The 20,071-nt window shown below is 41.3% G+C and overlaps 1 protein-coding gene across 4 annotated transcripts in view; it reads left to right on the top strand.

Annotated features, from left to right (window-relative positions):
• The window catches only part of acacb (acetyl-CoA carboxylase beta), a 139,358-nt gene that overhangs the window by 106,993 nt on the left and 12,294 nt on the right, over positions 1-20,071 (top strand). For all 4 annotated transcript variants that reach the window (XM_072587880.1, XM_072587879.1, XM_072587881.1 and 1 more), the window contains 8 exons: positions 243-363; positions 3,673-3,783; positions 8,160-8,303; positions 12,951-13,071; positions 13,353-13,449; positions 14,606-14,702; positions 16,561-16,696; positions 17,421-17,598. In XM_072587880.1, coding sequence (XP_072443981.1) covers positions 243-363; positions 3,673-3,783; positions 8,160-8,303; positions 12,951-13,071; positions 13,353-13,449; positions 14,606-14,702; positions 16,561-16,696; positions 17,421-17,598 — 1,005 coding nt within the window. The remainder of the gene's footprint in view (positions 1-242; positions 364-3,672; positions 3,784-8,159; positions 8,304-12,950; positions 13,072-13,352; positions 13,450-14,605; positions 14,703-16,560; positions 16,697-17,420; positions 17,599-20,071) is intronic.

The following is a 20,071-nucleotide window of genomic DNA, read 5'->3' as shown; positions in this document are numbered from 1 at the left end:
TAAAATAGTGTGGGTCAAAAATTGTTTATTACAAGACTATTGACTAAATTGTGATGGTAGTCATCAGTTCTCTTTAAAAGATATGGAAGCAGTGGGTATTTTGCTGTGCTGAGCTATTGAGGGAAAATGTTTGTAGTTTTTAGCCAAACATTACATGCATTATCATTAGTAATGGCCCCTTAAACAAAATTACCTGTGCGGGAAAGGGCATGTGACCTTCTTGACTGTATTCTGTTTTCTAGATATGTTATCACTGACATTATTGGCAAAGAGGAAGGCCTGGGAGTGGAGAACCTGCGAGGAGCTGGAACCATTGCTGGAGAATCCTCCCTTGCTTACAATGAAATTGTCACCATCAGTCTGGTAAGTGTAACAGACTGTCCTACTGCACAACCCAAACTTTACTATTGACAACACTCTCAGAGAGTCAATTGTTGGAATGCCAAATAACGATATGAGCATTACATCATATAGTCCACAATGTGGTGTTCTGCTGTTTAGATGGAGCTGCATCCCTTTATTGTCGCAAAGTAAACACAAGGTTAAGCCATTGCTTAATTAGTCAACTTTGAGGACTGAAAAATAATTTCAAGTTTTAGGATGGAGATCAGTTCATTCTTCCAGATAAAAATGATAACAATGTATCATTTATGACATTGCCAACAAGACATCTAATACTTCATAAGAATGGGAAAATGATACAGTTATAAATTTACCATTAGGAATAAAATAAATTGTTAAAAATGTAAAAAACTTATTTGTGAATGCATAGAAATTATATAAATTAACTGTAACACCTCAGGAAAGAGGAGAGATACCTGGAAACTAAGTTTCAGGGTGCAGTTACACCCCTTAGATTAACTGCCTCTAATTCAGTCAGTGGTCAGTAACAGAGGGTGTGACTATAAGTGAGGCAGATAGAGGGATCCAGGAAGTAGTGCTGAAAGAGTCTCAGCCTTTGAGCTTGTCCAACATGTTTGAGATTATTGCTCCCTGTGTGGGCAAAAGAGGGGGTTATAAGGCAACTAAGGAAACTCACCAAAGCATCATGTACAGGGAGCCATTCAAGAGGGTGGAGAAAAGAGAAATGTGGTTGTAATTTGGAATAGTATAGTTGGGCTGTAGACACTGTTCTGTGTGACCAGAATCAAGGGTCCCAAAGGCTGTGTTGCCTGCTTGGTGGCCAGTTCAGGATATCTCATCCAGACTGTTAGACAAGCTCCAGGGCCGAGGCTGCTTTAGTATTAAGAGCAAGGTGCTGGCATGGATAGAGGATTGACTGACTAGTAGAAAGCAGAGAGTGGGGATAAAAGGGTCTTTTTCAGGATAGCAGTCAGTGATCAGTGGAATTGTTCAGGCATCAGCATTGGGACCACAACTGTTCACGTTATATATATTAATGACCTGGACGAAGGAACTGAGGCATGATTGCTAAGTTTGAAGCCACAAAGATAGGTAGAGGCTCAGTTGTTTTAAAGAGGCATGGAGGCTGCCAAAGGACTTGGACAGGCTTGGATCGTGGGTAAAGAAGTGGCAGATGGAATACAGTGGGGGAAAATGTGAGGTTATGCACTTTGGTAGGAAGAGTAGTGGTGTAGACTATTTTCTAAACAGGGAAGGGCTTTGGAAATCTGAAACATAAAGGGTAATAGGAGTCCTAGTTCAGGATTCTCTTAAAGTTAACCTACAAGTTCAGCTGGCAGTTGGGAAGGCAAATGCAATGTTAGCATTCATTTTAATAAGTCTAGAAAAAAAGAGCAGGAATGCACTCTGAGGCTGTATAAGGAATTTGTAAAATTGTAAGCAGTTTGGGCCATGTATCTAAGGAAGGATGTGGGTAGCCTTGGAGGGGGTTCAGAATTATTCCAGGGAGTGATTGAGGACTCTGTGTCTATACTCTGTGCAGTTTAGAAGGATGAAGGGGAGGGGGGGGGGGGGGGGGGGGGGGGGGGGGGTCTGATTGAAACTTACAGAATACTAAGAGTCTTGGATAGTGTGGATTTGAAGAAAATGTTTCCATTAGTAGGAGAGACTAAAGACTGTTTAGAACTGAGAGGAGAAGGTATTTTCTCAGCCAAAGAATTAGTGAATTAGATTAGATTAGATTACTTACAGTGTGGAAACAGGCCCTTCGGCCCAACAAGTCCACACCGCCCCGCCGAAGCGTAACCCACCCATACCCCTACATCTACATTTACCCCTTACCTAACACTATGGGCAATTTAGCATGGCCAATTCACCTGGCCTGCACATCTTTGGACTGTGGGAGGAAACCGGAGCACCCGGAGGAAACCCACGCAGACACGGGGAGAACGTGCAAACTCCACACAGTCAGTCGCCTGAGGCGGGAATTGAACCCGGGTCTCAGGCGCTGTGAGGCAGCAGTGCTAACCACTGTGCCACCGTGCCGCCCACTCGTGACAATTAGTGAAATTCATTGTCACGGGGGCTGTGGAGATCAACCCATTGAGTGTCTTTAAGACAAAGATTGATTAGTAAGGAGATTATGTGGAGAAGGCAGGAGAATAGGATTGAGAAACACATCAGCCATGATCAAGTGGCACAGCAGATTTAATGGACTGAATAGTCTAATTCTGTTCCTATATGTTATGGTCGTATGGTTTTAATTTAGTGAAATACTGGATATAACTCTACATAAGAAGGTTTTTTTATATGCCTTTCTATTTTTAGTTATAAATGCAAGTTCAGTTACAAGTACATTATTTAGTAATTGTCAATGCAGAAGTATTTGTGTGATCTGGAGGTTTCTAACCATTGAAGTTTTGCTATGAGTGAAATGATAGTGTCTATCTATTCATGCTCAGTATTGGTGGTTCATGGGAGAGACCCAAGTACTGTAAATAATTTTCAGGTCCATAATACTATGTTAGGAAATGTTTTTGAGAAACAAGGAACTGATACATGGTTGACATCACTGATCATTGGAGAGAAAGTCATCAGCACCTTTTTGAATGGGACAAGTTTTTTTAAGCTGCAACAATCTTGTCGAGTGGGAAGCTTGAGTACAATCCTGGAAAGGGGGTAACAAAAACAGTAAATGTTTAGAGAAAGAAATAAATTGCAAAACTGAGTAAATTAGCATCGAAACCTTTTTACTGTTATCTAAATGAGCATTGAAACAATAAAATATCAATGTTTCTAGTCAAAGGGAATTTTTATATTTATGGAGTTGATGTTTTTAATGGGGTTGACAGAAGCCTCTGAAGCCTTGTTGGGAAATCAGTGAACTAATGAATGGAACTTATGCAACTTGACTGTCTTCAGGAGAGAATTCTGTTAGAAAAATGTAGTTAAGTATGTGTCTGAAACGTTAATGATTCCCAAGCATTTAGCAAACAGTACAGAAGGATAGTTGCTGGGGAGCGCACCACTATGATGAACTAAAGCTAAAAAAAAAATCCACTTTCTAAGGCTTGGAGTATAAATTGACCTGCATGCAATTCATAATGGATTGCTTAATATGGTTAAAATCTCTATTCCTTGTTTTAAATTGGGTTAAAAGTTTGACTAATATAACAAAGTGTAGAATTTCACTAGTTTGTGACAAGTACATTTTAAAGGAATTTCTTCCCCAGTGCCTGTCAATATCATCTCCAACTGTTAATAAGGCCATTGGTCATTCATCCACTGAGCCCATTTGTTATTTTACAGGTGACTTGTCGTGCAATTGGAATTGGAGCATACTTAGTTAGGTTGGGACAACGTGTGATCCAAGTGGAAAATTCCCATATCATTCTCACTGGAGCCAGTGCACTGAACAAGGTCAGAATAAAGTATACAAGTTCCTATAATAACTGACACAATGTTCCAAAGTAGAAGCAAGAATCCCATTGAACCTTTATGAGCTGAATTTAAATCACTGAAATTTCCATTCCCACAGCCTTGACCAGATAATATAATGGATCATGGGGTTGAACAATCCACCTGTACAAAGAACATGAAACAGGGGATGCCTACTTCACCATTCTCCAAAGTGAAAATGATTCATATAGTGAGAATCAATAATGGAACTGAAGTTTCCAAAGATTAATCTGGATTGCTGTGCTTTGATCCATATAATCTGTTTTCAAGTCATGCTCAGAACTACGTGTGAAGCATTGGGACCTGCTGCTGTAAGCATCCTAGAAATTTAATGAGGGACTTCCTATTAGTTTGGAAGTGACAGAAAAGAGGCACAAAAAGAACTACTACTGATTGAGTACTCTGCTGGTCTCCCTCCAATAACATAAAGAAAGCTGTTAAATGCAGGAAGGTGCTAAAGCATGTTTTGGGGAAACAGGAGATTTCACGTCGAAGAATGCTGTTATCTAACTGAGAAGTGTTGTTTGGCCATTGACAGCAAACACTTTTTTATATCCCAGAAGAAGTCACTCACCCTGATTTTTGTTTTTTGCTGCCATAGAAGTTGACTTTCTAGGTTATTATATTTTCCTATGATTGATTTTCAACTTACATAGAACATAGAACAGTACAGCACAGAACAGGCCCACAATGTTGTGCCGACCACTGATCCTCATGTAAGGTAAACCTAATGTACAAACCCTCAAACTTCTGTGACCATATGCATGTCCAGCAGTCTCTTAAATATCCCCAATGACCTCGCTTCCACAACTGCTGCTGGAAATGCATTCCATGCTCCTACAACTCTCTGCGTAAAGAACCCGCCTCTGACATCCCCTCTACACTTTCCGCCAAACAGCTTAAAACTATGACCCCTAGTGTTAACAATTTCTGCCCTGGGAAAAAGTCTCTGGCTATCAACTCTATCTATGCCTCTCATTATCTTGTATACCTCAATTAGATCCCCTCTCTTCCTTCTTTTTTCCAATGATAAAAGTCCGAGCTCAGTCAACCTCTCGTCGTAAGATAAGCCCTCCATTCCAGGCAGCATCCTGGTAAACCTCCTCTGAACACTCTCCAAAGCACCCACATCTTTCCTATAATAGGGCGACCAAAACTGGACACAGTATTCCAAGCGCGGTCTAACCAAAGTTTTATAGAGCTGCAACAAGATCTCACAGCTTTTAAGCTCAGTCCCACTGTCAATGAAAGCCAAAACACCATATGCTTTCTTAACAACCCTGTCCACTTGGGTGGCAATTTTAAGGGATCTATGTACCTGCACACCAAGATCCCTCTGTTCCTCTACACTGCCAAGAATCCTGCCTTCAATCCTGTACTCAACTTTCAAGTTCGACCTTACAAAATGCATCACTTCGCATTTATCCAGGTTGAACTCCATCTGCCACCTCTCAGTCCATCTCTGCATCCTGTCAATGTCACGCTGCAGCCTACAACAGTCCTCTATACTGTCAACGACACCTCCAACCTTTGTGTCGTCTGCAAACTTGCTAACCCATCCTTCAATCTCTTCATCCAAGTCATTAATAAAAATTACAAAGAGTAGAGGCCCAAGAACAGAGCCCTGTGGAACACCACTCACCACTGACTTCCAGGCAGAATACTTTCCTTCCACTACCACTCATCTGTCTTCTGCCGACCAGCCAATTCTGTATCCAAACAGCTAAATTTCCCTGTATCCCATTCCTCCTGACCTTCTGAATGAGCCTACCATGGGGAACATTATCAAATGCCTTGCTGAAGTCCATAAACACCACATTCACCGCTAAACCCTCATCAACTTGTCTCGTAACATCATCAAAGAACTCAATAAGATTAGTGAGGCATGACCTGTCCCTCACAAAGCTGTGCTGACTGCATTTAATCAAGCCATGCTCTTCCATATGGTCATAAATCCTATCCCTCAGAATCCTTTCTAACACCTTGCAGACGACAGACGTGAGACTGACTGGTCTGTAATTGCCAGGGATTTCCCTATTTCCTTTCTTGAAGCGAGGAATTACACTTGTCTCCCTCGAGTCCTCAGGTACGACTCCGGTGCAGAGCAAGGATGCAAAGATCTTCACAAGCGGCGAAGCAATCACATTTCTCACTTCCCAAAGCAACCAAGAACAAATCTGGTCTGGCCCTGGCGACTTGTCAATCTCAATGTTTGTCAAAATTTTCAGCACATCAGCTTCCTCAATCTCAATCCGTTCCAGCATGCTTACCTGCTCCTCAATGGTTTCACTCACTGGAAGGTCCTTTTCTTTAGTAAAGGCAGAAGCAAAAAACTCATTTAGGGCTTCCCCTACCTCCTCAGACTGATACACAAGTTCCCTATGCTATCCCTGATTGGCCCTACTCTTTCTTTGATAATTCTCTTATTCCTCACATACGTGTAAAATGCCTTTGGATTCTCCAAATCCTTCCTGCCAAGCCTTTTTCGTGCCCCCTCCTGGCTCACCTCAGCTCCTTCCTTGCCTGCCTGTAATCCTCTAGAGCTGAGCAAGGCCCTTGCTTCCTCCACCTTATGTAAACTGCCTTCTTTCTTTTAACGAGAAGCTCCTCTGCTCTCATCATCCAAGGTTCCTATACCTTACCCCTTCTTGCCTGTCTCAGAAGAACACATTTATGTATCACTCACAACAACTATTCCTTAAACAGTTTCCACATGTCTATACTGCCCTTTCCAAGGAACAATTGCTCCCAGTCCATGCTTCCCAACTCATGTCTGATAGCATCATAGTTTCCTTTTCCCCAATTAAATATCCTTCCATTGTGCCTGCTTCTCTCCTTCTCCATAGCTATGTAGAATGTGAGGCAGTTGTGGTCACTATCACCAAAATGCTCTCCCACCGCAAAATCTGACACCTGCCCCGGCTCATTTCCAAGCATCAAATCCAAAATGGCCTCTCCCCTCATCGGCCTGTCAACGTACTGAGTTAGGAAACCCTCCTGAACACATCTTACAAAAATAGCTCCTTCCAAACCATCTACTCGAAGGAGATTCCAATCAATATTGGGAAAGTTAAAGTCACCCATTACAACAACCCTACTACATTCACACTTTTCCAAAATGCCGACCTATGCTTTCTTCAATCTCCCTGGTGCTATTGGGGGGCCTGTAGTAAACCCCGAATGAGGTGACTGCTCCCTTAGTGTTCCTAATTTCCACCCATACTGACTCAGTAGACAGACCCTCCTCGACAATGGTAACTTCTGTAGCTGTGATACCCTCTCTGATTAGCAGTGCTACACCCCCTCCTCTTTTTCCCCCTCCCTATTCTTTTTAAATGTTCTAAACCCTGGAACATCCAGCAATCATTCCTGCCCCTGAGAAACCCACGTCTCTGTTATGGCCACAACATCATAGCACCAGGTACTGATCCATGCTCTAAGCTCATCACTTTTATTCCTGATACTCCTTGCATTAAAGCAAACACACTTTAACTGATCCCTTGGTTCTTTCCCAGGAAATACCTTCCCACTGGCTGCGCTACCTCTTGCTATTGCCTCATCTCCATCAACTCTCACCACCGGTATATAGCTCAGGTTCCCACCCCCCGCCATACTAGTTTAAACCCTCCTGAACCACTCGAGCAAACCTTCCTTCCAGGACATTGGTCCCCTTCCAGATCAGGTGCAACCCGTCCTTCATGTACAGGTCCCACCTTCCCCAGAAGGCATCCCAATTATCTACATATCTGAAGCCCTCCCTCCTACACCAGCTGTCCAGCCACATGTTAAGCTGCACCCGCTCCCTGTTCCTCACCTCGCTATCTCGTGGCACTGGTAGTAAACCCGAGAACACTATTCTGTTCGTCCTGCTCTGCAGCTTCCACCCTAACTCCCTGAAATCACTTTTTATATCCTCGATCCTTTTCCTGGCTATATTATTGGTGCCAATATGTAACATGATTTCTGGCTGTTCACCCTCCCCTTTCAGAATCTTATACACCCGATCGAAGACATCCTGGACCCTGGCACCAGGGAAGCAACATTCCTTCCAGGACTCCCGATCCTGATCACAAAATTTCCTGTCAATTCTCCTAACAATCGAGTCTCCTACCACTAGCGCTTTTCTATTCTGCCCCCTTCCCTTCTGGGCCACAGTGTCAGGCTCAGTGCCAGAGAACTGACCGCTATGGCTTTCCTCTGGTAGGTCATCCCCCCAGCGGTTACGTTAGTTTGTTTCTGATAGTGTAAACTAACTGCAGTTACCTCTGATGCAAATTTATGTTTCCAAATCCTTAAAGAAAATTATTTGTTTTTCTCTCAACCCAACATATGTCCAGGTTCTTGGCCGTGAAGTGTACACATCCAACAACCAGCTGGGTGGAGTGCATATCATGCACAACAATGGTGTATCACATACAACTGTCCCTGATGACTTTGAGGGTGTTTATACCATCTTACAGTGGCTATCTTACATGCCTAAGGTATGATGATGCAAATTTGTAGCACAGTTATGTAAATACAACCTGTAAAAACAGGAACTAGATTAATTTAATGCCTTCTAAGTCTCTAAGTGTTAACTACCTACGTTGAACTTTGGCAGTATGAATGTTATCTGTATATGGAGCAGTTTATAGGCTGAATTGGAACAAATTAGGATCAAGATTCATTATTATTATTTTGTTATATGTTTCTGCATTATGCTTCCTCAAAAGGTGATAATGGGTGAAACTGTTCAAACAAGTTCACTTGCTCAGAGGTAAGGAGGGAAACTTTTAAGGACAATTCCCCATGACCCTCACCATTTTTTTAATAGATATTTTTCTTAGAAATTTAATATTTTTACAAGTTTACAAAAATAAAAAAAACTCTCAAGTACAAACATTGATATACAATTAAATCTTAAATAAATAATAACCAAAATTTAACAAAAGAAAAATACCGAGAAAGAAAAAAAGACAAACTTGCAAGTATTAGAGTCATAGAGTGATAAGATGTGCAACATGAAAACAGACCCTTCAGTTCAAGTTGTCCATGCTGACCAGATTTCCTAAACTGATATAGTCCTATTTGCCAGCATTTGGCCAATATCCCTCTAAACCCTTCTTATTCAACTAACTACTAATCTAACCTACAACTAACCAGAGTGGATATTTAAGTCTCTTACATTATTCAAATAAGAGAAAGAAAAATAAACAACAGATAACACAGAAATTGGATAGTGAGATACATGCTCAGAATGTGTTAACATCAAATGTAACAAAACCCGTATTCGTGCAGGATTCCTCTTCCAAGGGGCTCCGGACCAGCCAGGTTCGTAATCTCAATTAAATAAAAGCGCTTTTTAGGATAGCCGAAATATCTGTATTCATATAATTCAAGAAGGGCTGCCATATTTTATGAAATAATTCAGTTTTTCAGTGCACCATATTTGTAAGGAAGTCAAGGGGAATACATTCCATAATTAATCTGTACCAATTTGAAAGTCCAGGGGGGCCCTCAGCCACCCAGTTTACCAAAATATTTTTCCTTGCACAGAAAGAGAGAATAGAAAATAGTCTCTTCCCGTGCATATCCAGGGAGCGTAAGTTCGAAAAGCCCAAATGGAGAGATACAGGGTCCACTTTAATTTCCGTTCCTAAAATTTATGTCAGGGTACTTGCTACTTTAGTCCAGTATCTACGGATCTTATGACAGGTCCATAGGCAATGTACAAGAGTGCCCACCTCTATTTTACATTTGGGACACATTGGAGATGCTCCTGCCTTAAATTTTGCCAATCGATCCGGTGCTATATGGGCCCTATGAAGTATCTTCAGCTGGATAGCCTGAGTTCTGTTACAGATGGTGATTCTTCTGGTGTTTTCCCAAATGTCATTCCACGTTTCTATAGAGATTTCTAGTCCCAAATCCTAATCCCATGTTTTAAGCAGATTGTCCATATCTCCCGATACTTCATCATGTAGTAAATGATAAATAGTACTGACGGAAGATACCCTCATTGGTCGTAGTACTCTACATTCTCTATCTGATTTATAAAGACTATCTAGTAACGTAGTCTTCTTCTATATATAATCTCGAATTTGGAAGTATCGAAAGAGGTCTCCATTAGGTAATCCAAATTTCTGACGCAGCTGTTCAAAACACATCAGGACCCCATCTTTAAATAGGTCCCCTAGACATCAGATACCCCTTGACCTCCAGAGTTTAAAAGTGGCATCAGTAAACCCCGGTTGGAATCCCCATGCTCCTACTATCGGCGCATAGGGGGATGTTTTATGTGAGTTGCCCTCATTTTGCCGCATTATATTCCAAGCTTTAATTGTGTTTAGTATTATAGGGTTTTTACAGTGATCAGTAATGATTTTCCTCTTGTCTGAAAATAAAAGGTTAATAAGTGGGCATTTTACCTGAGAAGCCTTGATGTCCAGCCAAATTGATTGCGGATCAGACAAGACCCAATCAGCTATGTAACTTAATAGGGAACTTAACTGATATTTCCTAAAATCTGGGAAGTCAATCCTCCCCTTGCCTGTGGAAGCTGTAGCTTCTTCAGCTTAATGAGGGGCCATCTATGATTTCTGATAAAGGAACCCAGCCAGCCATATAATTTATGTAGCGCCAGCCTCAGCAGCATCACCGGAAGCATTCTCATAGGGTATAGAAGATGGGGGAGGTCATTCATTTTAATTAGTGCTATTCTACCCAGCCAAGAAATTGGAAGGTCTCCCCATCGCTGGAGGTCCTGCCTTATCCTTTCCAGTAAATACACAAAGTTAGCCTTGTACAACTGACCAAATACTGGGGTAATAAAAATGCCTAAATATAAGAAACCCTCCAGGGACCACTGAAAGGGAAAGTGGGATCCGTCCACTAAGTGGGGTATCATAGCAAGGCCACCCTTTGGCATAGCCTCCGATTTTGAGAAATTAATTTTATAGCCTGAGAATGCACTAAATGTATTAATAACTTGGATTAAGTGAGGTACAGACATCAGAAGATTACTGAGGAATAGAAGAACATCATCTGTATAAAGGGTAATTTTATGTTTACCTGTACCAATCCTTGGGGCTGTTATATTAAGATCAGCCCGTATAGCTTCTGCTAGTGGTTCAATTATTAGCGTAAATAACAATGCGAGAGAGGACATCCCTGACGGCAGCCCCTACCCACACTGAAGCTATCCGAGCCTAATCCATTGGTAACCACAACCGCTTTGGGATCACTATACAATGTTGAGACCCATTTGGTAAACACCTTTCCAAAGCCAAACCTTTCCTATGTGTAAAACAAATATGACCATTCAACCCTATCGAATGCCTTCTCCGCGTCTAATGAGACTACTACTCCTGGTATCTTTCCCTGATGGCAGGCTTGAATCATATTCAAAACCCTTCTAATATTATTGGATGATCTACGGCCCTTAATAAACCCCGTCTGATCCTCCTTTATGATATGTGGCAATATCCTTTCTAGTCTCAATGGTAACGTTTTAGAAAGGATTTTAAAATCTGCATTTAGCAAGGATATTGGTCTGTATGAAGCACAATCTTCTGGATCCTTTCCTTTGTTAAGGATAAGAGAGATATTTGCCTCTTTCAGCAAAGGTGGGAGACAGCCCTGACTATATGCATAGTTATACATGTCCATAAGTGGACCAGCCAATATTCCTATAAATTCTTTATAGAATTCAGCTTGAAAACCATCTGGGCCAGGTGGACCCTCACCATTTAAAAGTTAACAAATGTTTCAGACCTACAGAAGCCTCACTCACTTACAAAAAATGTTATTCCTTTTTTTGAGGGAGTGAATTTCTTCACCGCCCTTGTTTCCTCAGCTGTGAGGTTTTGGTGGGACATGTAATAAGGTTGACAGAAGTCTGATGCAGGATATTCTCTCAGGCCTTTGACTTTCCAAGCCTCCTATCATAAAACATGTTAAAGTAGCTTTTTAATCTGTTTTCCGACCCTGGGAAAAATGAAGCCTCCAATCAACATCTCCCTAAGTTCAAATGCAGGAATTCAGCTGTGTTCTTCCCATTTAAAGCCTACTTAATACCTGATAAAGCTACACATTCTTTGGATAACTGACCTAAAATTCTCCTTTTGTACTTTCACCTACGACCCAAGTCTAGACAGTCTCACCAATTTGTTAACATTAGCACAACAGGAAAACAGAGCATAAATTGAATGTCCCCTTTGCAATGAGAAACCTGCTGGAAAGAGATTCGTTCCTAGGATTTTTTAAATATAGTTCTTCTGACCTTTGTTCTAGCAGTGTACGTTTATTCGGAAATTACCATCAAAACTAAATGTCTATCCACTGTTGATGCTTTGGCAATAATTTTAAATGCCAGCACAGAGGGAATTTACAAATGATTATTCTGCTGTCTTGCAAACAATTTGTTGAATTCCCATTTTGTACTCTTCCAGGGTACAATCCTCAGTTGGTTTGTTCAATTTTATTGTTAATTTAACAGTCAGTCCACCTTTCATTCAGGTTCAAATTAGTTGGTTGCAATTTGGAAAAAAACTTTGCTTTTTATCCTGTTTTTACATGGCATCAAAAATACTAAGGCTGTTCTTGGTTCCTCTTTGCTAAAGAAGTAACTCCAGGTCCACATTGCCACTTCATTCTTTCACTGGCCATAAGGCTTACTTTCAGAAAACCAGAGTGGATAATCATACCCCAAAACTTTACATTTCAGCTCAACAATTCTCCCCCAACTCTGTTATAAACGGAAGGCAAAATGTTTTTGAACAGATTTAAAATCCATACTTATATTGAGAGTATTATTTCGATTAACTATATTTCATAAAACTTTTATTCTTCTGATTGATAGCCTGACATATTTATATATTCAATTCACACCCATTTACTTCTTAATTAATATGTCTAACATCTGTTCCCTTGTTCCATTACATCTCGGACATCCCTTCAGGCCATATTGGACAATAACAATATTGATATCTTGTTCCTTATTGTTATTCCAAATATAATAGTCACATGTTTTCCCTTCCCCTCTGTAAAGGAATTAACTCGGATTAGATTAAATATTAATTTGCTTTAGGCTACGTTGTACCATGTCTTTTACATGTTGGATGAATGCTTGTTTTATTGGGTTGCTCTAGAACAACACAAGTCCAGTGCCTGTAGTCTCCCCAAAGGATTGTCCTGAGAGGGAAATTGACTTTGTCCCCACCAAAACTCCATATGATCCTCGATGGATGCTAGCTGGCAGACCTCATCCAAGTAAGAGTAATTTCATTATTCTGGACAATCAGTGATGTTTTGAAGACCAGCTTTAATTTAGGACATGTTGTTTGTATCTAAAAATTCCTATAATTATTTACAATTATCTCATAAGTAAAGCTGTTGAAACTACATCATGCTACTTGTCGAATGAGTGTAATGCATGGGGGAATATCTAGCAAACGTGGTTGGGTAAAGGATAAGCACTGACAAGACTGTACTACTTCATGACTAATTGAGGACAACAATTTACTTCTTTTGTGATTTGTCTTCCTCTGCAGATATCAAGGGTGCCTGGCAGAGTGGTTTCTTTGACCATGGATCTTTCAGTGAAATCATGAAACCCTGGGCTCAGACAGTAATTGTTGGAAGGGCAAGGTAAGAACCAGTAAATAGTAATCCAGTCTAATGTTTTCAGGCTAAAGATAGGAAAGAGACCACCAACACAGTTCAGAGTGTGAAGGAATGAAAGAGGCTGATACATAACATATTAGAATTAACAGCAAACTTAGTTTTTAATTGAGCAATAATGTCACAAAATGACACTTTTAGAAATTACACAACACGAGGTTATAGTCCAACAGATTTATTTGGAAGTCCTAGCTTTCGGAGCGCTGCTCTTTCATTAGGTGGCTGTGCAGCAGGATCATAAGGCACAGAATCTATAGCAAAGGATTACACTATCGTGCAATTGAAACAACGTATTGAACAAATCTAGATTGCTGTTAAGTCTTTCATCTTTTAGAATGGGTTGCAGGTTTCAGTTCATTAATATGTAAATCCCAGAACTTCTTTTAAGTCACATTCTCGAGGTAACTTAAGGTTTTATAAAAAAAGGTGACATCTCAGCTCAGACAATGCGTTAAACGTGTGAGATTAGAGTCTGTCTATATCCCAATCTTAAATCAGACTGGTTCTATTTCTAAAGTGGGAATTTATAAATGGATTGACTGCCTGAGATTGTGCGTTTTTTTGAACAAAATAGAATGTGTCGCAAATACAATTCTGCAAATGCAAATTCACCCCATATACTTATGTGTGTATGTGTGTGCATGAGCGAGAGAATGTGAGTGTTTGCATGTGAGTGTGCGCATGAGAGAATGTGTGTTTGCGTATGTGCGTGCTTGGTAGAGTCTGTGACTGTGATGGAGTATAAGCCTGTAAGAGGGTGTGTGTGTTGATGTAAGTGTGGGGAGGGTGCATGTGTGTGTGAGAAAGAGCGTGTGTACAAGAGAGGGTCTGCATGAGTGTGACTATGCACGCACACATGCAAACATACTCTCTCACTCACACTCACATGCACACACTCACAAGCACATGCACACATGCACACATTCACGTTCTCTCTCTCTCATGCACACATATAAGTCTATGGGGTGAATTTGCATTTGCAGAATTGTATTTGCGGATACATTCCATTTTGCTCAAAAAACACCCAATCTGCAGGCAGTCAATCCATGTAACACGTGGCTGTTTAAAAGATAATATTTAGTTCAAGTGATCCTGAATTTGAGCCTATGATTACCTTACACAGGTTAGGTGGGATCCCTGTGGGGGTTATCGCTGTGGAGACTCGAACAGTTGAATTGACGAATCCAGCAGATCCAGCTGATCCAGAATCAGAATCAAAAGTGAGTAGGTGATCACTCTGGAGAAGGAGGGTTTTAGATTAATTGGGAAAAATATCAACTTTTACTGATGTGGATGGCTAAGCTGCCTGAATTAGTTCAGTTCAAGCAAACACCTTTGGCTGAACTAATCTGTACTAATCTTTTGGTAGTTGATCTTAACTGAGCAGTAATCGGTGTGCTGTGTTTGGCATATCTGAGCTGAGGAGTGGGGGTGAGGGGGAAACCAGTGTGAGTAAAGGTAAAGTTGCTATAGTCTCAGAGGACCTGGGCTGCTCTGTCATTAGAGAGAGACAACTGGTGGTGGTTTGACCTGAGGGTCACCATGCAGGGTAGTGTCCTTACCTCTGGGCCAGAAGGTCTAGCTTCAAAACCCACTTACACCAAACGTGTTCAAAAAGTTGATTTTATTTTTAACCTGCTTCTGATCACAGTCTAGTGAGTTTTGCAAGAGAAAGGAGAAAGTGAGACTGCAGATGCTGGAGATCAGAGTCCAAGAGTGAGGTGCTGGAAAAGCTCAGCCGGTCAAGCAGCATCGGAGGAGCAGAAGAGTCGAAATTTCAGGTATAAGCTTCTGATGAAGAGCTTATGCTTGAAACGTTGTCTCTCCTGCTCCTCAGATGCTGCCTGACCGGTTGTACTTTTCCAGCACCACACTCTTTGAAGATAATACAGCAGTTGATTATGGCTTGACATGGCCATGATGTCTGCTGCATTAAGTATCTTGCTGACTTTCAGTCCGATGAGGGATGGTTATTACTGGGGGCAGGGACAGATATCACCAGCCCCAGTGCTGATCCTGGACAAGGCCCTTGACCTGAAGACCACAAGTACCCTAAAGGCCCAGGCCCCATCTACTTTTCCCTAATGTAACCCCTGGACCTGGTTATATAAGCCAGTGAAATAGCCTATTGGCATTTCCAACCTTGGCTGATGTATGAAAACTGGGCAGGAAGCAAAAAGGCTATCAGATTGGTGAATAACGATTCAGTTCAAGTTGCTATCTTGCAGCAGAAGAGGATCTAATATAGAACACAAGTGAAATTAAAGTTCTCCAAATTGCCGAGGAATTTTCGAACACTCCAGAGCAGGAGAAGAAAACAAATTAATGGTCCAAAATTTGCTGTGACCAGTCAATCATCAGCCACCATTTCTTCATTAGATTTGCCCTTTCCCATTTAATCTTGGTTAAATTTTGCAGTGCACATTGTTTCGAACGTGCAGTTACTGCAATGCAGCACCTTCCACAGGGTATCTGGGATGTGAACAATCAAAGCATGTAACCATATCTTTGAAATCAATCACTTTCAAGATTGCAGTTGAACAACACATGGTGTGAACATTTGAATGGTGAATTCAATGTCAAATGAGGTACAGAAGGAGAAATTAACAGAGGGAAGGAAAATTTGGATTAAAAGAAGGGGAAAGGAGAGATAGAAATATATTTCTAAAATTCAAAGTTTCCAATCGTAGTTGAAACATGAAAAAAAATGAAAGTCCACACTTATAATAATTAATTTCCAGTGTCAGAGAGATTGACTGACTGGCAGTAATTGAGATTTATGTTATTAAGTGGCTACTTGGACAGAATGGATATTCCTAATTTTCTGTGGTAAATATGCAGCCAAGTACTGGAAACTTATGCCATTCAATGCATTTGAACGTGAATCAGCGAGCGAGATGCAGTTTTCATGAAGCAGACAGAACTCAAAACTTTGAATTTTCACGTATAATGGCACATCTATCTTTGCTGTTGTTATTTTGACAGCAAATTTTGGCAGAGTACTGTGCTGCTACAGTCCTCACATAGTGAGTTTTTCAATTTATTCAACTGATGGTCTTTTTCTGTTTGATTCAACAGATTGTTCAGCAAGCTGGACAGGTATGGTTTCCAGACTCAGCTTTTAAAACTGCACAGGTCATTAAGGACTTTAAACGAGAACGGCTTCCCCTTATTGTGTTTGCTAACTGGCGAGGGTTTTCTGGTGGAATGAAAGGTAAGGTCTGTGATTTTATGAAAATAAGTTATTTCCAGAATTACAGAACAGAACTCTGTTACATTCATGTGCTAAACAGAACATTACATGATAATCAGTAATGTACTTAGTGACATATTCCTCAGTGTTTATAGTAAGGACAGCAAATATCATTAGGAAAGAGATAAGAAATGTTTTTAAAAGGGGACAGTATTCTAAATAACTTTAATCATTACCATAAGTTCCAATTCATCTATATTATTTGCTGTTAATACTTTACTTCACACCCAGACATTGCTTGGAAGGGGGTTAGAACACAGAAACAAGCAGTCTGTCTCAGAACTTACCTTCCAAGTGAGCAAATAGTTCTACAAATATTTACAGAAAGGAATGTGTGAATTAATCAGCAACAAAAGGACATAAAAGACAAAACAGAAAGGAGACTAGGAATTTCACAATGTGGTGAAATCTTACACATAGTTTTATCTGTGAAGATTGCGGTGAATAATTAGAAAAGTAGGTCTGTTAACAGAAAAATTATCTGTTTATGTGGCACAGCTACACTTAAAGGTTGTAGTGACCTATCATATGAAATGAAATTTCTCTACTTCTTTTCATTTTCGTAAAATGCAACAGAAACTTGACTGATCCTAAGGGGAAATACTATATATGGTTGCCCTTCTGCTGAGTTCATGATGAATCCAAAATGGTCTGTCTGAATTCCTTTCTTGTCCTTTTTCATTAGATATGTATGATCAGGTTCTGAAGTTTGGTGCCAGTATCGTAGATAGTTTAAGGGAATTCCAGCAGCCTGTGCTCGTATACATCCCACCTCATGCTGAACTCCGAGGTGGCTCGTGGGCAGTGATTGATCCTACAATCAATCCACTTTACATAGAACTCTATGCGGACCAAGAAAGCAGGTACTGATAAAAGAATATTTACAGATTCCATTGCCAGGTAAATGTATCATGCTCCCACCAAAATATTTGCATGATGTTAAGTCAGTTTGGATATTTTTCTCCTCTTCTCTCAAATATTCATTTGGCTAATATCACCTGAAATACAGAAACTTAGAAAATGCGAGCCGGAGTAGGCCATTCAGCCCTTCAAGCCTGCTCCACTATTCAATACGTAGGGGAATGGGTCTGGGTGGGTTACTCTTCAGAGGGTCAGTGTGGACTTGTTAAGAGTCATAGAGTCATAGAGATGTACAGCACGGAAACAGACCCTTCGGTCCAACCTGTCCATGCTGACCAGATATTCCAACCCAATCTAGTCCCACCTGCCAGCACCCGGCCCATATCCCTCCAAACCCTTCCTATTCATATACCCATCCAAATGCCTCTTAAATGTTGCAATTGTACCAGCATCCACCACATCCTCTGGCAGCTCATTCCATACACGTGCCATCCTCTGTGTGAAAAAGTTGCCCCTTAGGTCTCTTTTATATCATTTCCCTCTCACCCTAAACCTATGCCCTCTAGTTCTGGACTCCCGACCCCAGGGAAAAGACTTTGCCTATTTACCCTATCCATGCCCCTCATAATTTTGTAAACCCTCATAAGGTCACTCCTCAGCCTCCAACGCTCCAGGGAAAACAGCCCCAGTCTGTTCAGCCTCTCCCTATAGCTCAAATCCTCCAAACCTGGCAACATCCTTTCTGAACCCTTTCAAGTTTCACAACATCTTTCCGATAGGAAGGAGACCAGAATTGCATGCAATATTCCAACAGTGGCCTAACCAATGTCCTGTACAGCTGCAACATGACCTCCCAACTCCTGTACTCAATACTCTGACCAATAAAAGAAAGCATACCAAATGCCTTCTTCACTATCCTATCTACCTGCGACTCCACTTTCAAGTAGCTATGAACCTGCACTCCAAGGTCTCTTTGTTCAGCAACACTCCCTAGGACCTTACCATTAAGTATATAAATCTTGCTAAGATTTGCTTTTCCAAAATGCGGCACCTTGCATTCATGTGAATTGAACTCCATCTGCCACTTGTCAGCCCATTGGCCCATCTGGTCCAGATCCTGTTGTAATCTGAGGTAACCCTCTTCGCTGTCCACTACACCTCCAATTTTGGTGTCATCTGCAAACTTACTAACTATACCTCTTATGCTTGCATCCAAATCATTTATGTAAATGACAAAAAGTAGAGGACCCAGCACCGATCCTTGTGGCACTCTACTGGTCACAGGCCTCCAGTCTGTAAAACACTCCTCCACCACCACCCTCTGTCTTCTACCTTTGAGCCAGTTTTGATGGGCCGAAGGGCCTGTTTCCAAACTGTTGGGAATCTAATCTAATATGACCATGGCTAGCCATTCAACTCAATATCCTGTTCCTATTTTCTTCCCATACCATTTGGTCTCTTTAGCCAAGAACTATTTCTAACTCTTCCTTGAAAATATTCAGTATTTTGGCCTCAACCACTTTCTGTGTCAGAGAACTCCACAGGCTCACCACTCTCTGGGTGAAGAAGCCCTTCCTCACCTCACTCCCATTGGCCTTCCCTTGAACCGTAACCCTTGGTTCCAGACTCCGTGATCATTGGGACAATCCTTCCTGTATTTATCCTGTCTAGTCCTGTTAGAATTTTATCCGTTTCTATGAGATCCTGTTCCCCCCCACACCTCATTCTTCTAAACTTGAGTGAGTACATCCTAATCAATCCAGACTCTATTCATGTGTCAAGAGTGTGGTGCTGGAAAAGCAAAGCAGGTCAGGCAGCATCCGAGGAGCAGGAGAACCGACGTTTCAGGCAAGAGCCCTTCATCAGGAATGGCATCAGATTCCTGGTGAAGGGCTCTTGCCCGAAACGTCAATTCTCCTGCTCCTCGGATACTGCCTGACCTGCTGTGCTTTTCTAGCACCACACTGTTGACTCTGATCTCCAGCATCTGCAGTCCTCACTTTCTCCTCTTTTCATGTGTCAGTCCTGCCATCCCAGATATCAGTACGGTAAACGTTTGTTGCACTCCTTTCATAGTCAGAACAGTCATCTCCAGAGGAGACCAAAACTGCACATGATGATCCAGTGTGTTCTCACCAAGGCCCTGTACAGTTGCAGAAGACATTCCTGCTCCTGTACTGAAATCCTATCCCTGTGAAGGCCAATATGCAATTTGCATTATTGCCAATTCTGATAGGCTAAATGGGGGACAGTTGCATAGTGGTGATGTCTCTGGACTAGCAATCCAGAAGGTCAAGATAATTTTCTTGGGATATGGGTTCAGATTTCACCATTGTAGCTGGCAGGCCATAATATTATCATCGATTGTTGTAAAAGCCATACTGGTTCACTGATATCTTCTGGGGCAAGAAATCCATTGTCTTTACCTGGTCTGGCCTGCATGCAACTCCATACAAACAGCAATGTGGTTGAGTT

The sequence above is a fragment of the Chiloscyllium punctatum genome, chromosome 17, assembly GCF_047496795.1.
Source record: "Chiloscyllium punctatum isolate Juve2018m chromosome 17, sChiPun1.3, whole genome shotgun sequence".
Lineage (NCBI taxonomy): Eukaryota > Metazoa > Chordata > Chondrichthyes > Orectolobiformes > Hemiscylliidae > Chiloscyllium > Chiloscyllium punctatum.
Note: the sequence above shows the minus strand (reverse complement) of the source record. Positions and strands in the feature narration are given on the sequence as shown.